The 17,973-nt window shown below is 38.8% G+C and overlaps 1 protein-coding gene and 1 long non-coding RNA gene across 7 annotated transcripts in view; one reads left to right on the top strand and one right to left on the bottom strand.

The window, feature by feature from the left end:
* The window catches only part of iqsec1b (IQ motif and Sec7 domain ArfGEF 1b), a 248,642-nt gene that overhangs the window by 77,712 nt on the left and 152,957 nt on the right, over window positions 1-17,973 (top strand). For 4 of the 6 annotated variants that reach the window (XM_026169057.1, XM_026169056.1, XM_026169046.1 and 1 more), the window contains one exon: window positions 9,347-9,454. The exons of the other annotated variants lie outside the window; for them this stretch is intronic. In XM_026169057.1, the coding sequence (XP_026024842.1) occupies window positions 9,347-9,454 (108 nt within the window). The remainder of the gene's footprint in view (window positions 1-9,346; window positions 9,455-17,973) is intronic. 6 annotated transcript variants of the gene reach the window in all.
* On the bottom strand, window positions 13,173-17,347 carry LOC113023019 (uncharacterized). The gene is made up of 6 exons (XR_003272486.1): window positions 17,039-17,347; window positions 15,475-15,622; window positions 15,281-15,369; window positions 14,803-15,110; window positions 13,936-14,118; window positions 13,173-13,841 (listed from the first exon to the last, which is right to left on the bottom strand). It is a non-coding gene; the product is annotated as an uncharacterized LOC113023019 (long non-coding RNA).

The raw sequence follows: 17,973 nt of genomic DNA, 5'->3' as shown, positions 1-17,973 counted from the left end.
ACTGTGTCAACTCCCAAACAGACAAAAAACAAGCTAAAAACCAGCAACAAACGACTTAAACATAAACAATTACAAAGAAAGAACAATACAGTATCCACATCTGAACCAAAGAGTAAAACAGTGAAATCTGGATTATTAAATATTAGGTCTCTCTCCTCCAAGTCTCTGTTAGTACATGACTTAATAATTGATCAACAAATTGATTTACTCTGCCTTACAGAAACCTGGTTGCAGCAGGATGATTATGTTAGTTTAAATGAATCAACACCCCCGAGTCATTCTAACTACCAGAAACCTCGAAGCACAGGCCGAGGGGGCGGTGTGGCAGCAATTTTTCACACCAGCCTATTAATTAATGAAAGACCAAGACAGACTTTTAATTCATTTGAAAGCCTGATGCTTAACATTGTCCACCCCAGCTGTGAAACTCAGAAACCAGTCTTACTTGTTATCATCTATCGTCCACCCGGGCCTTACACAGAGTTTCTGTCTGATTTCTCAGACTTTATATCTAATTTAGTTCTGACCTCAGATAAAATAATTATTGTGGGTGATTTTAACATCCATGTAGATGCTAAAAATGACAGCCTCAACATGGCATTTAATCTGTTATTAGACTCAATTGGTTTCTCTCAAAATGTAAAAGAACCCACCCACCACTTTAATCACACTCTAGATCTTGTTTTAACATATGGCGTAGAAACTGAACATTTAACAGTGTTTCCTGAAAACCCTCTCCTGTCTGATCATTTCCTGATAACATTTACATTTACAATAATTGATTACACAGCGGTGGAGAGTAGACTTTATCACAGTAGATGTCTTTCTGAAAGCGCTGTAACTAAGTTTAAGAATATAATCCACCCACTGTTATCATCTTCAATGCCCTGTACCAACACAGAGCAGAGCAGCTATCTGAACGCTGCTCCAACAGAGGTCGATTATCTTGTTAATAATTTCACCTCCTCACTACATACGACTCTGGATACTGTAGCTCCAGTGAAAACTAAGGTCTCTAATCAGAAGTACCAGACTCCGTGGTATAATTCTCAAACACGTAGCCTAAAGCAGTAACAAAAAATAATTTCCCCCAGGGATCAATAAAGTATTCTGATTCTGATTCTGATGACTCGTAATCTGGAGAGGAAATGGCGTGTCACAAATTTAGAGGATCATCATTTAGCCTGGAGAAATAGTTTGCTGCTTTATAAGAAAGCCCTCCGCAAAGCCAGAACATCTTACTATTCATCACTGATTGAAGAAAATAAGAACAACCCCAGGTTTCTCTTCAGCTCTGTAGCCAGGCTGACAAAAAGTCAGAGCTCTGTTGAGCCAACCATCCCTTTAACGTTAACTAGTAATGACTTCATGAACTTCTTCACAAATAAAATTTTTATCATTAGAGAAAAAATTACCAGTAATCATCCCACAGATGTAATATTATCTACAGCTACTCTTAGTACCATTGATGTTAAGTTAGACTCTTTTTCTCCAATTGATCTTTCTGAGTTAACTTCAATAATTACTTCCTCCAAGCCATCAACGTGTCTTTTAGACCCCATTCCTACAAAACTGCTCAAAGAAGTCCTGCCATTAATTAATTCTTCGATCTTAGATATGATCAACCTGTCTCTAATAATCAGCTATGTACCACAGGCCTTCAAGCTGGCTGTAGTTAAACCTTTACTCAAAAAGCATCTCTAGACCCAGCAGTCTTAGCTAATTATAGGCCAATCTCCAACCTTCCTTTATATCAAACATCCTTGAAAGAGTAGTTGTCAAACAGCTAACAGATCATCTGCAGAGGAATGGTTTATTTGAACAGTTTCAGTCAGGTTTCAGAGCTCAGCACAGCACAGAAACAGCTTTAGTGAAGGTTACAAATGATCTTCTTATGGCCTCTGACAGTGGACTCATCTCTGTGCTTGTCCTGCTAGACCTTAGTGCAGCATTCGATACTGTCGACCATAATATCCTATTAGAGCGATTAGAACATGCTGTAGGTATTACAGGTACTGCAGTGGTTTGTATCATATCTATCTAATAGACTCCAGTTTGTGCATGTAAATAGAGAGTCCTCTTCACACACTGAGGTTAATTATGGAGTTCCACAGGGTTCAGTGCTAGGACCAATTCTGTTTACATTATACATGCTTCCCTTAGGCAGCATCATTAGAAGACATAGCATACATTTACACTGCTATGCAGATGACACCCAGCTCTATCTGTCCATGAAGTCAGATAACACACACCAATTAGTTAAACTGCAGGAATGTCTTAAAGACATAAAGACCTGGGTGGCCGCTAACTTTCTGCTTCTTAATTCAGATAAAACTGAGGTTATTGTACTCGGCCCTGGAAAGCTTAGAAATATGGTATCTAACCAGATTCTTACTCTGGATGGCATTACCTTGGCCTCCAGTAACACTGTGAGGAACCTTGGAGTCATTTTTGACCAGGACATGTCCTTCAAAGCACATATTAAACAAATATGTAAGACTGCTTTCTTCCATTTGCGCAACATCTCTAAAATTAGAAATATCCTGTCTCAGAGTGACGCTGAAAAACTAGTTCATGCATTTATTACTTCCAGGCTGGACTACTGTAACTCATTATTATCAGGATGTCCAAAAACCTCACTGAAAAGCCTTCAGCTAATCCAAAATGCTGCAGCAAGAGTCCTGACAGGGACTAGAAAGAGAGAGCAGATTTCTCCTGTTTTGGCTTCCCTTCATTGGCTTCCTGTTAAATCCAGAATTGAATTCAAAATCCTGCTCCTCACATACAAGGTCTTAAATAATCAGGCCCCATCTTATCTTAATGACCTTGTAGTACCATATCACCCTATTAGAGCACTTCGCTCTCGCTCTGCAGGCCTACTTGTTGTTCCTAGAGTATTTAAAAGTAGAATGGGAGGCAGAGCCTTCAGTTTTCAGGCCCCTCTTCTGTGGAACCAGCTTCCAGTTTGGATTCGGGAGACAGACACTATCTCTACTTTCAAGATTAGGCTTAAAACTTTCCTTTTTGCTAAAGCATATAGTTAGGGCTGGATCAGGTGACCCTGAATCCTCCCTTAGTTATGCTGCAATAGACGTAGGCTGCCGGGGGATTCCCATGATGCATTGAGTTTTTCCTTTTCAGTCACCTTTCTCACTCACTATGTATTAACAGACCTCTCTGCATTGAATCATATCTGTTATTAACCTCTGTCTCTCTTCCACAGCATGTCTTTTATCCTGTCTTCCTTCTCTCACCCCAACCGGTCGCAGCAGATGGCCCCGCCCCTCCCTGAGCCTGGTTCTGCCGGAGGTTTCTTCCTTTTAAAAGGGAGTTTTTCCTTCCCACTGTCGCCAAAGTGCTTGCTCATAGGGGGTCATATGATTGTTGGGTTTTTCTCTGTGTCAATGAAGCGCCTTGAGGCGACTTTTGTTGTGATTTGGTGCTATATAAATAAAATTGAATTGAATTGAATCATTTCAGGCAACTTTAACCTGTCCATTATATATTGTTATTATTAGATTCACCAATATCATAGAGATTTCATTGACCAATTGATTCATTGAGTTTTTTCCCAGTTATGTCTTTATTTGCCTGATGTTAAACAGTTTAGGGGTCCACAGAATTTAGATAACTTTTAACTTTTACAAAAACATTATTTCATTATTTTACAGTCTATTCACCATTATATGCTACGACAGTGAGTATAACAAAACACGTCTGATTATCTCATTTTACTTCTTTATGACAGATGACAGCAGCCAGCAACCAACCCTTACATAGTAGGCAGTGATGTTCAACCTCACTTTGTACTTATATAATTTATGAACGAATAAATAAATATTCTGCCACAGTAGACATCTACATGTCAGATTTAGACTGACTTCCAGTTTGAGTTAATAATGTGTGAAAACATCTCTGTAAGCTCTGTAAATTTCTTCTACAAATTCTTGGACTCTAAGTTCTCATTTCTGAATGATCAAGTGAATAATTGGTTATGGTTATGGTTGATATTTTCACATTGGAGCGTGCCTACTCCACTATATGGACCCGGCGCCGCAGCAGCACTACTGTTTGTAAAGCCAACAACCCGTGTTTGTAGTTTCTCCAGAGGTGCTTCTTATAACTGCAGGATGCTGCAGGGAGCAGCCCAGTGCATAGCTACAATTTAATAAAATGAAAGAATAAGCTGAAGATTTTACATTTGCAGGGAATTCTGGTGTCAAAGATTAGGCATGTGGTTGGCACAGTAGGAATATTTCTAGGAGTTCGGGGATTTTTTTCACTCTAAAACAGTAACATTCACATCAAGCTTTGGCTTAATGTGAATTTAAAAGTTGAATGAAGCTGACAGTCATTTTATGATTTGGTTGTTCTTTTCATTTTAGACTGTTTAATATTGTCAATCAGTTTCTGGTGTTTTGGGAAATTTTATTCCTACTGAGGATAAAAAATAAACTAGCACTGATTGAAACAGGAGGAAGGAATCTCCCTCCCCAAAAAATTTCATTGCTGTTAACTTGGATAAGCTTGTCATTTTGTATATTCGATGATAGCAGTATAGCAATATAGTGTAATGAAAAACTCTCCTGACACTACCATTCGTACTGTAACACCAGAGCTGGCTTATTTAGTGTCTGATAATAGTGTGAAAAAAATGACCTATCACTTTAACAGTACCTCTGTATTATTTTGCAATTCTAAACTTAGACATGTGGTATTTTGAGGAGGTGTTGATAGCGGTGGGTCTTTCCTCAAATCTGAACCAGTGTATGTATGTATTGATTATGTTTGTGTGGGTCTGTAAATGATTATCTAGCATATCCCCCAATTACTGCACTCAATTAGTCCTTGAAAGCACTTTGTAAGACTTTGTAGTTTACAGGTTTTGGGAGGAAGTGTTTAGCGATTGCAGAACCTGCATTCCTGTGATAACAGAAGGCTTATGTGGGAGGCAGTGGGAAATCTTCCTCCAGGACTTAACCTCCACGGAGGAGAGATTATTACTGGCAGATTATTACTGGCAGCTCCAGGTCACAGAAGACCACAACCCATTTGTCCTGTAGGGCATGTTTATCCACACAGCACACTACTGTGCTGCTTTACATTTTACACAGGGTCTTCCAATCACAAGTGCGGTGCCTTCAGAAGATTTACATTTACTTTTACTTTTTTCACCAAGGTGAAGAGGACACATCAGACTGAACACTGTCAAACCAGAAATTATCTGCTTATTAGAATAATGAGAATGCTTTGAATTGGGACTATAAAAAATATTAGCTTTGAATGCTGTCCTTGATTCATTTCTGAGTTCTCAGATGATTCTGATGTGCCAGCTCAAATTTAAGTCTAAAAAATTAATATTAAATTGTATTTCCAAACAAGTTTTTGACACATTTCTATGTGTTTTCTCCTGATAAAGTTGTTAAGCACTGTGTATATGTACACTGAAGTAAGGAAGCATTTGATTTCTTAGTTTTTCAGATATCTGTTATACTTAAGTGTTTCAAATCATTAAACAACTATTTTTCAGCCCGGTATCTTGAAACGATCTACACCACAAACATCAGTCAAATGACAAACTTTCACTTTCAGTGCTCTGTGTGTATGGATGTTCCAGCTTTGCATTAAGCCAAAGCACTAACATTTCAGAGTGACACCTAAATAAAAGACAAACCGGATTCAGAACGTTGGAATACTGCATAATTGACCTCAGAATTCCCAACAATAGTGACATGTGCAGCTGGGTATTTCATCTTATTGAATTGCAGCTTTGCACCAGGGTCTCTGCCTGAGACATCATGCAGAAACTCTTGCTGCAAAGCTTTGAAGAAATTATGTGCACAGTTTGATGCCTTTGTGTGACGGTGCAGCTGCATTAAAAAAAAAAAGAAGATCAACCCTCACTGCATCATTCACAAGTTAGAACTTGCAGTTCATGATACTGTAAAACATTACAGAGTCATTTTTTAACTCTCCAACTGGAAAGTGTGCTGCTGATCTCAGTGAATGAACAAGGTTGCCTCCTTCCCTGTAGGGAGATTTGCAGAAGCTGACTGTTTTCTAAGTTAGATGTGTAGGAATCTACCACAGTGGAATATCTGTTTATGATCATATTAATGATCAAGGAACTGACCTCCCAGCCCATTGTTCATTCAGTGGTGCTAGTTTCAGTCATTGCGCAAATGTACTGTTTATAAGGTTGGGGGAACCTGCAGTCAGCTGAGACTGAAGAAGTCACTTGGATGATGATGAAACACTACGTCCAGATGAACAGAATCAATTTTGGGAGATTTGCTTACCTGGATGATTGAGCATGCATCAAGACAAATATTTATTTAGCTTTATTTAGGAATCCTATTGAAAATCGTCATCCTTTCCATGTTAAACCATTATTGGTATTCCTCACATACAGTCTTGTGCTTATATCAAGCTGATCAAAGCAATTTTTTATGCTTGTCTATGTATCAGCCTTACAGAAATACCTCTTGAAGTTAATTCTGCCTAAGCTCAAAGGTTTACAAGTTCATCAAGCCCAATCTAATTTGCTGCATTCCATTTAAGCATCAGTTCTGCGTTTGCACTGCTGCTTACAGAGCTCTTCTGACACCAGAAAATGCTCTGTTTCTGTGTGATTGATGCATGTGGGAGTATCACACAGGGTAGAGAGACAGGAAAATATCAGTCCCCAAAGAATGACTTTGCAAGGACTTTAAAAAAAAAAAGAACATAGCACATTTTATTCTCAGAACTTGGGAAAGTCTTTAAAATCCCTCTGTGAGGTAAACCTCCCTTGAAAGTACATTTGCTACGTTTGGAGGTCAGGACTTGTGAGCGTACAGTGTGAACAGGCTCAGTACTGTCAGCTGACCAGCACGTCCTCAGCATCCGATAGCAGCACATTATCTAGTGGACCAGTTGGCATCAGTCCTCACTGTAAGGGATTCAATGACAAGTGTCTACTGCTTCCATTTCTCAGCTAGGTGCAGCAATTAGACACCGAGGGGAGAGCTGGTTTATTTATGGGCAGTATAGTATTCGCCCCGATGGCTGGTTCCTGATCCCACCTTGCCTCCTCACTCCTCGTTGTTTAGCAAAGCCTTGACTTGACTCTCTGGGATCCTGCGAGGTTATTTGCACAAAAACATTTTGTGAACAACATGCTCTATGAACAAGTGTATGCTCTTTGAAATGAAAGACATGTAAATAACACTTTTCTAGTGTGACTGGCCATTCAGAGTGCTCTATACTTCAGGCCACATTATATAATCAAACAGCACTTTATCTGTTTTGCATCCACACCTACGAATAATTTAGAATCCCCAGTTAATCTAACATGCACACCAGAGCTGCATGTAAAAGAAACAAGCACAGAGAGAACACTGTTGTTAAGATGATTGTGCTAATCCGCACAACACCATGCCGCCCAAGTGTCCTCGCTCTATGATGTCATCGTTGCTTGGTGGATTTCAGAATTTTTTTTATTTCAACCCACCAATTTCAAAATCCTATTTCAGTTATGAGAACATGATCTCAATCTGCCCAATTCAACTGAGTCGTTACATGTACCTCAGAGAAATATCAGACTTTTGACTTATTAGGGATTGGCAGTATTTCCCATATGGAAAAGAAATAGTAAAAACTTACATGATTTACTCATGAAAGTGGCCACTTTCTCATTACTTTCATATATTGTTTTAGTAAGTATCCAAAACATACAAGTTTCATTTATATAATTTTTCAAGGGATCTTATATCTGTTTTCACTCTTATATGCTTTTCATACAAGTTTCACACAAGACAGATACAAACTTTATGAGATTTATATCTAGCTTTTCCATATAGGTTAGCCTGTCCTTTCATAAATACATCCCAGCTAATATATTGTAATGTAATATAAATTAAGCAAAGTATTGCCACATTTTTGCATTTTTTGTAAACCAGGTCAAACGTTTAGGTACTGAGTAGTTTGCTTGTTACGATGACTTAAAGAAACATGTTAGCATTAACACCCACATGGGGAGGAAAACATAGCAGACAAATGGGCCAGAGAGAAGACTGGAGTTCATGTCTTGTGTAAAATGTGAGGTTATCATGATTTATTATATATAGATTTTGCTGGTGAGTTGTTGTTTTTTGTTCATTTTACTTTTCAGACACATTTTGGTTTAGTTTAGGAATCAAAACCTGCCTGGTTACATTTAGAAAGAGATAAGTAATCTAAGCAAACACTTTCTTGATGATTTTATGGTCTCAGTTGCTAGTTTTAAATCTTCCGTCAGAGTTTCCCCGTCTGATCCAAACCTTGCTTGTCATGTGTGGTGTGAAAACTCGAAGATGGTGACAGCCAAAAAAGCCACTCAGCTCGTGGCTTAACGACAGGATTTCATTAAGCAATGCATGATGCCACAGTGGATCTGTTCATCTTTTACACGGGTTAGAAATCCTGAAGGTGAACTTCCTCCTCTGTACTTTAGGCACAGGCTCCTGAAAAGAACTGAAACAATCATCATTTATTTATAAAATGAGCAGCTTGGTGTGTGTGTGTGTGTGTGTGTGTGTGTGTGTGTGTGTGTGTGTGTGTGTGTGTGTGTGTGTGTGTGTGTGTGTGTGTGTGTGTGTGTGAGAGCGATACAGCGGGTTTATGCAAGACGTACAAAGATGTTCTTGGAGAAAATAGCCACAGATGATGACTTTGTACAGTGGATATGAAAGTGATTCTAATTTAAATACGACACTTCACAACTCCTCGGGTTTCTGTATTACGTGCAGCACCTTTAAATAATTTTCTTAAAATATGACAAAGTTGGTAATTACTATAGACAGTAACTGACACTTCAGATTGGAGCTATGAAGGTCATTGATGCTAACAGTGTAGATAATAGAGAGTAATTGAACCGCTTCCTCTTGTCGTCTTCTTCCTTCCTGTCCTCTGGTATCGTCTCACGTTACTCTCAGCCTGGTACATTTCGATCACGCCTCAGCTCCTGCCTCCCTCCTCCTCCTCCTCTTCCTCTCTCTGCTCTCTACCTGGCTCAGAGCTCTGTGTGCTGATTCAGCCCACTGTGCATATATGCGAGTTCTCAGCTCTGATTCGAAGGCATTAAAATGCTGCAGGCAGTGGACTGAAGTAATCTCTCTTTCTGCCAAGCACAACATTCAGCTTGGCGGGAGTGAGCCGGCTGCCCTTCTTGCTATACAGTACACCACAGTTCATGCTGCAACATGTCATCGCCCATGCATCACTTGCTGTCTGGTTCTGAGTGAAAATGTGCTGCTATAATTTCTTGAACTTCACAAAATGTGCATTATGAACCACTTCAACATGCCTCTCTCTTTTTATGTTGCAGGCGGCACGCCTCATTGCCCGTAGAAGTCTCTGAGATCCCTCTAAACCTTTTTGCCCCTCCATGTAGAAGGAGTTACCCCTGTCGCAAATGGAAGTCTGCATCTTTTGGGTAAATTGAAGGGTTTTGCTTTTGTTTTTTTAACTATTCATCAGCCCAAGAATTTGTAAGACCATTTTCTGACAGTCTGTCTCCATTACAGCTGTTTCTGTCCTGGTGGTAGTCCATACAGTTTTTATCAGCCTGATAAAACACCTCATTTCTGATCTTCCCATTCCCCATTCTGCTTTTCAGTGTTTGTCACTCATTTCCGTTTGCTGGTGAAAGCTTCCATCGCCTGTTGTGAGCTAGCTTATGGGTGGCCTCCTCAAATCCGCTCAGATAAAAAATGAACAACACCCATTACGACCAGAGCTGCGAAGCTGAAGCTTAGTGGGGTAGTGCATTCCTTTGCAGGATAAAGAGGGTACGCATCTCCCCTTTCCGATGCCTCTCCCCTTCAGTATTGAACAATATGTTTGAAAATGAGTAACAAACCCTGCTGTTCTAAAACAGATTTGTAGATTATTACAAGCAGCTTGTTTGCATAAAGCAACCTCCAGCATATACAGTGCATGACTGACTGGCTGTCCATTACAGTCCTCCCCTCTATGGATTCTTTTCATTTTTTTTCCCTTGGAGTTCATTACAGCTGCTCAGTGAGGCCCTGAGAGCTCTGCAAATGAGGAGAGATGGGGAGAGATGAAAACCCTCAGCGAGCTGAGCAGTGGGACACGGGCTTCAAAAGCTTCATGGCAATTTCAAAGGGTTTTTATTCCTGACAGCACCCTAGCTATATCTATGGAATATCCAGCACTGTGCTCGAGAGCGGTTCTAAAGGCAGGTTTGTGGGACGGTGGCAAAGATGAGGTTAAGACACCTCACCCTCTGGGCTTTGGTCTGTAAAAGGAAATAGCGAAAGCCCTGATGATTAATGTTTGCTCACCATGTTTATTGATTCTAATTAGGCATGGTGATGAAGTGAGTACAAAGAATGAGCGCTAAACACTTGTGATTACAGCGAGGTCTTGAGCTGTCCTGCTCTATTAACAAGTGTTTGCCGAGGAACACGAAGAGCAAGTGCACATCAATTACAATTGCCCAGGGAGTTGTGCTCCAAATGAAGTTTGGGTCAAGCTGGAGCTTACAATAAGACGTAGGTGTGCAGACTGGGTAATGAATGCAATTATGTTAAAATTACAGAGAGACATGGTGACACACTGCTGCAGGTAGAAATCACACTGTGAAGCAAAATGCAGCCATATAGTGGATCGGCTTTAGAGACAGATTATTGGCTTTTATATTTGGTGGAAATAAGATTAAGGGTGTCAGCAGCAGGAAAAGGTAACAGCTAGAGATAAGATTACTCCCTTCTTTTGGACTTTGGTAGTCTTGCAGAATCGCTGTGATTCTGCTCTTTCCTCTCCATTATTGCATTTTCAAGCAAATAATAATAAAACTGAAATTGTTTAATAAAAGATTATTACGATTCAAACTGTGAAATCACACAGAGAACTGCTTTCATACTGTGTAGTGCAGAACACACAGTACTGAATTTCAACAAAGATGGCCAAAGCTGTGTTCTCGAAATTATGCTTAAAATAGGAATCTAAGACAGACCTGCTCTTCTCAGTGTGCCTGATATTCTTACCTCAGCCCTCGAACCGGTTTTGCTCCACAGTTCAGATCAGCAACACGTCCTGCAAACTTACCTGCTAAAGCTGCTCCTATTGGTCAGCTCCAAACACCTGAGCGCACGCAGCCAACGACTACATTTATCTAGCCAAGGAAGAAATTCAAAGAAGGAAAAGGGAAATGATTTCATTGAATGCAAAACTGGTACATGCCCCAAAGTACAGGATACATCATCAACATGTTCCCAATCTTTGTTCCTGAATTTACTTCTATGTAGAATAGCATTTTTTTTAATCATTTCTGATATAAAATTTGGGGAAACTTGATGTACAACCTGTATGAACTGCATCTGAGTCAATAGGAGAAGCTTAGCTTAGGGGAACTGAAGGGTCCATGGGTCAGCACGACTGACCACCAGCTTCAGTTTGCTCTTTTATTTGAGACCTTGCAGCTGTAAATGTGCTGGATTGTGTTCATTAGTGCAAATGTCTGGCTAGAATTGCATTTGTTTGTGGGTGTTCTGTTCAGACTCACTAATGTGCAGGTGTCCCCTCCTTGGTAATGTTTAGCCAGGCTTTATCTCAGCATATTGCCAATTCTGAAAAAAAAAAAAAACATAGTAATTTTGCATTTGGGAAAAAGCCCAAATCCACAGAGCCACATACTGAAAGACAATATGTTCGTGTCTCACTATGGTCTGCTTTGTCTTGTTTATTTTTCTCCAGCTCCTTTTGGATGCTTTTTAATGAAAGCTCAGTGAGTGTAACTCCAGGCTTGCAAAGCTGGATGTTACTTGAGTTTTAGGCAACTGTTATTTTTGTTGATACGGTCACTGCCAGTGGAGGTGCGTCCAGATTACTTCCAGTTTGAGCTCCATCAGATGATGTGAATCTGACAGCAGGTAGTGATCTGTGTAAATGGTTTTCTGTAAACCTCAGTATCCACTTCATCTTTTCCTTCTCTTCTATCTGCACTCTCCAGAAGGCACAGTTGGAACCTGATGTCCCTCTGTAGGGTTTTATCAATGTAAAACCCGTTTACACTGAGAACTGCTGATGAACTGGTGATGGCGTCATGTTTTTATTATGTATGGCCTTCAAGCAGAGATCCAACAAAAGAGTATGCCTGGTCTAGGTTAAGATTCATTTTCTCACTTTGTGCTCTGCTCTTATCATCGCAACATATGCACGAGTCAGCATCCATTTTGATTCATTGAAGCCTGATGTGTTTTTTTATTTATTTATTTGTGTGTGTGCGTGTGTGCACTATACACCGTGAACATAATGTGCTGATTGCATTAAAAGTGTTCCAATATTTCCATTAGCTAGTGAAGAAACTAAGTTCTTTGCATCAAAAAAAATGTGAAAAACAATGAGAATCATAGGAAGTTGTTCCTGTTCTAAAAAAACAGACTATTTACAAGCTAATCGAAACTGTAAATTAGTGCCTCTAGATTCTGTGATTTTCAAGTAGGGCCTTTGTAACACCAGGTCAAATTTTGTTGGTGATTTAGTCTCAACCCTACTATTATGAAGTATGTGGTGAGAATCACAGAATACTGTAACAAACAATACCAAACCATCTAAATGTGTGGTTGGTGATAGTGATGGTTGTGCACTATTTGTTAATTGCTCACCACACTCTTAGAAGGGATGTGTTAAAATTGACACATCATGTGTTAAATTTTAACACATGTGCTGCATCAGATCAGGGACAACACATGTGTCAGTTTTAACACAATTAATGTGTCTGCTCCTTTAACACATCTTCTGTGTTAAAAAATGTAAACACAAAGATGTGTTATTTTGACACAAAGATGTGTTAAAATGTGTACATTTCAATTTTTTTTAAAAAAGGAGAAAAAAGATGGGTATATATTATACACTTATTGAATTCCATTTTTTATTTGGCATATTATAAATCATTACAAACTGAATGAACAACAACTGTCAGAATCTTTTCAATTAAAATGTTTTAAATTCAATTTTAGCCAAAGCTATATCACAATTTTTACTTTACAAAATCAAACAAAATTCATATCTGACTAGCTTTCTATCTCTCTAGATCGTTAAAATGTCAAAAAAAATTGAAAAAAGGGCAATCATATATATGATTGCCCTTTTTTCAATTTTTCAATTTTTTCAATATATATATATAATGTTCTGATATAATCCAGACAATACATGAATTAAAATTTTTAAAGGTAACAATTGTCATCTTCAACAAATTGTCAACATTTAACAAATGTGCAGTTGCATGCAAACAGAAAAACATACATTTTGGCGAATATAGCATCCAGGTTATACAATTTTGTACCTTGGGTTTAAATACAAAAATCAAAAATTTCAGCCAATCAGTTCATATTGTCTGACCTTTCCACTGCATAGGCATAAAAATGGTCAGTCCTGATAAGCAGTGTATTTGACAAAGATGCCAAATGAGGTTTCTCACCTCTGTGAACAGAGACTCTCTACATTTTGGACAGGTGAACATTTTACTTGCATCCTTTAATCTGTGCAATCAGCTCCAGTACTTTGGTTTTCCTTTGGGTGGACAGCGGCAGGTCATAGACAAACTCAAAGAAGGTGAAGACGGAGCCAAGTGGTGCTGGATAGGACAAGTTACATACCCAGTACAGTTTGAAAAGCTTATCCACAGCATACGTCAGGCCATCATTCAGAGAAATGGTTACTCTGTCATTCTTAGCAACAATGATGTACTGCCTGGTTGCCCTCTTTAGATCACCGATGCATATCAGCTGGGGTTGGTGTGTTGTGGATGATGCTTCAGGATCACTGCAAAGCGATGCAATACTTGTTCCAGGCTTGGAGATGGGGGAAGATAAAGATAGTATTCAGTGAGGTGTAGACAAATGCTTTCCTCAGGTAAATACCGTGAGAACTTTACTGAATACATACCAGTGCAAAAAAGGCTGCAACGACTGGCACCAACTGGTGGGAGTAGGTGTGTTAACACATGGCGGGGGGGTTCTTGTTTCCAGGGCAGCTACTGATTTGAGCTTCGGAATGATACTGGCTTCCCATTTTCGCAAAAAGAGATCCACCTTTCCTCCTGTAAAATTGCCAAACTCCAAGTCCAGCCTACGGAAATAAAAGAAGTGTTTAAGTTTAAAATGAAGCATTAAATACATTAAATCAAAAGTACATTCTGTCCATTTGGTAGCTGTATGGCTAAAATCAAACTTTACAGTATCACATTTCTGTTACCCATTCCACATCAAGCTTACCTACACAGTGAAACAACAATTTACTTGGAGTGGTATTTGAATACAAGTCCATTATTCCTTAATTTTAGCTATGATTTGGGTCCCATCAGACCCTGAGAAAAAATTAGGACTTTTTAGCTGATGTTCAACTTTCTAGCAGACAATCTCTTATGTTGTCTATCTGCGGTTTGTCCTGTAGAGCTTTTTTGTTGAAAATAGTGCTGCTGAAAGCAGAGTTTCATACAGATTTAGGTGATTTTTTGTAGGGTTTTCACTTCCACGAGCAGCACTTTCTGCATTGTCATTTGATGTCCCTACTATTAGATAGTCATTTGGTGGTACGACTAAGATTTTGGACCATGTGAAAAGTGATGCTCATTGTAATCAGTGCGCAGGGAGTAATGATCAAACTCTGAAGTTATAAAACTTTCAAAATATTCACTAGGAGCTCATAAACATACCTCCAAATGTATCGACTCCTGTTACATACTTTGTATGCAAAACACAACTGAGTGGAGAAGGAGTACATAAACCATTACCAGAGAACCAAGCAACTTACCAGACTTGGCATGTCCAAAAACCGTGGGTACTCTCCGAATATTCCAGGCTCTGAGACTGGTGTATGTTTCCTCCATGCCTGACATGATAATTGGAAGGTTCTCAGCTGAGGGCCGCAATAACTTGGGTGACCCACTCATCTGTGCTGCTGGTATTCCCATCCTCTCGCCTGAGCTTCTTGTCTTCACCACAGTCATCTGTCACTTTTCGCTTCTTATAATGTCTCTGCCCCTGGTCGAGATTCCGTCTAAGGTTGCGCAGTTTAGTCTCTAGGAATCCACAATGAGAGACTGGATCATAATAATGCTCCTGAGGAAGAAAGGACAGAGGTATATGGGTAACAGCTGAGCAATTTTAACTGAGAAAAAAAGCTCTAATAAATAATTAGATAAAGGTTAAACGATACACAGTAAGTGGGAACAAGTGCAATTTACAGTATGTAGTGGAATTTACATTATTAAAATGCTAAATTTACTTACAAATCCTTCCCCCTGTCCTGCCACTTAAGGGTGGAAAAGTGGTGAGGATGCTTTTTGCTACAGTTAGCTTCTCTGCACTAAGAGGGTAACTGGAAAACAAAGGTAAACTTTTTTACTTCTGTGCACTTCAACATTTTTAAAGGAAAACATTCATTGCAAAATTTTAACAAAGTACAGTAAAGTGCGATACTTACTAACCACACCTCTCCACCAAATCCCCAATGCAAGTCTTCACAAGGAGCCTCCTCGATGGCACCGACAGGTTTCATACTCCTTAAGAATCTGTGGGGCTTTCCTGAGTGACTTCAGGGGTTGACTTTGTTCTTCTGTGGTAATGGTAGACTGTGTAAAGGCAACACCAGACACTTTACCTCTCTGCAATAATCTTCAAAGTCATGACAGCAAATTTCCACAGAGCATAAAAGCACGAGTTTACTCAAAAAGCTGCAGCAGAAGAAGGCGGTTTCTTAACTACGTGATTATAACGCAATGACTAAAAGAAATTCTGAATAATAAATAAATTGATTTTATCTTCTAGTTGCTACTTGGTGAATAAATCTGATCCTGACTAATAGTGATGTCTGATGTCTGTGGCACTGCTGACAATAAGAATTTTTTTTTTTTACAAATTTCTTTCTCATCTATCAAAGTGGTTACAAGGACTTTGACAGATTCTAAGTTGTCATATGTGTGCTGAAAAAATGAAACACATGGCTAAATAAGTAAGATAATTTGCATGGTCAAGTTGCTGTTGTTTGGTTTTTTAAATAACACTGACTATTACTTCCTCAGAAGTTCTGCATAAAAAAGAAACTATATCAGAGCATGTTTCCAGCAATAAGCCTTAAAAAAGAATGTGCACATACTTTAGTTAATCATACTAGATGCAAAAACTGCTTTAACTGCTTGAAAAAATAATTATCTCTGTCAATATGAGGTATATTTCATGTTAAAGTTACTCAGTCTTTATTCCTATTCTCTGCTAGTAAACGAATGGTCGCGGTGATAACTACATTTGCTATATTCAGAGCTAACGACAATATTGTCATTTTACTCAACACTGCTACGGTTAGGTGCTGACTCTGGCGTTGCTCATAGACAACATAATGCCTGTCGGAGCCGCTAGCCAACTACCACACTGGTTCTAAGAGCAATTTCTGAATACTCTAATACATAAATAAAGTAAATAGATAAATACATGAATAAAGTAATACATAAAAATACTACCAAAACACATTAACTCTAATGGAGTATGGCACGAAATCCAAGAACTAATAATAAAATTAAGAGTAGGATATGTTAGCAAGACTGTTACACTAAGGTTAGCTAGGTACAGTGGGGCAAAAAAGTATTTAGTCAGCCACCGATTGTGCAAGTTCCCCCACTTAAAAGGATGACAGAGGTCAGTAATTTGCACCAGAGGTACACTTCAACTGTGAGAGACAGAATGTGAAAAAAAAATCCATGAATCCACATGGTAGGATTTGTAAAGAATTTATTGGTAAATCAGGGTGGAAAATAAGTATTTGGTCACCTCAAACAAGGAAAATCTCTGGCTCTCACAGACCTGTAACGTCTTCTGTAAGAAGCTTTTCTGTCCCCCACTCGTTACCTGTATGAATGGCACCTGTTTGAACTCATCATCTGTATAAAAGACACCTGTCCACAGCCTCAAACAGTCAGACTCCAAACTCCGCCATGGCCAAGACCAAAGAGCTATTTTCAGTACATTAAGATAAACTGGTAAATGATACTTACTGTAAGGTCTGACAACATACTAGGCGACGTAACCTCCATCTTTGTCTCCTTTTGTCTCATTGGCGCGAAAGATAGCGCCCCCTTCCCGCCGCCGGTATGTCATGTTGCTGGGCAGAATTTGTTTCAATTTTAAGCATGTGTGTTCTTACTCATTTCATTTTCTACTTTTGCTTCAATTGTATTCACATGTTACGGTCAAAATTAAGCCTGTTCTTTGTGGATACTTATGCTTGTAGTATAGCCATGGCCATTAATTGGTATGCCATACATATTGAGAAATAAAAAATTAATCCTCTTTCAGAATTTTAGTACACCATACACCTTGGTCCACATTACATTATAAAATGTTTTATTTGTTGAAAGTAATGAGGAAAGGATTAAGGAAAACAAACAATAACTAAACATTTTATTTATTCAGTTAATATAGTTATAATACATTGTTAATCTACAATTTATTTCACTAAACACAGGGCTAGCATCAAATTACTGAGCTGCTAATTTTAGGTCCTGTTGTTAGATTCTGAAAATAACACACAAAATGTGTTAAACTGTGCAACACATCAAGTGTGTTAAGCATTTTACACATTTTTTCAATGTTTACACATTTTCTTACACATGTTATGTTAAAATTTACACAAAATGTGTTAATAGTGTAATAAAACATTTTTTGTGTCATTTTTTAACACATCCTTTCTAAGAGTGCAGAGAAAGTAATTTCTTACACTACTCGGCATTACTTTCTCGTTACTCTGAACATGTCTTACCGGAAGTGCACCGTCACCTAATTACCAGTTAACAATATAAACTACAGTTCCACACACCAACACACATCCCTGTCCTAATGAGGACACACATACAAGCTTTCTTTTACTGTATGAACACACGGCCAGCAACACAAAGCTAAGCTTATAACATACCCAAAGAAACTTCAAAGC

This window comes from Astatotilapia calliptera, chromosome 5 (assembly GCF_900246225.1).
Source record: "Astatotilapia calliptera chromosome 5, fAstCal1.2, whole genome shotgun sequence".
Classification (NCBI taxonomy): Eukaryota; Metazoa; Chordata; class Actinopteri; order Cichliformes; family Cichlidae; genus Astatotilapia; species Astatotilapia calliptera.
Note: the sequence above shows the minus strand (reverse complement) of the source record. Positions and strands in the feature narration are given on the sequence as shown.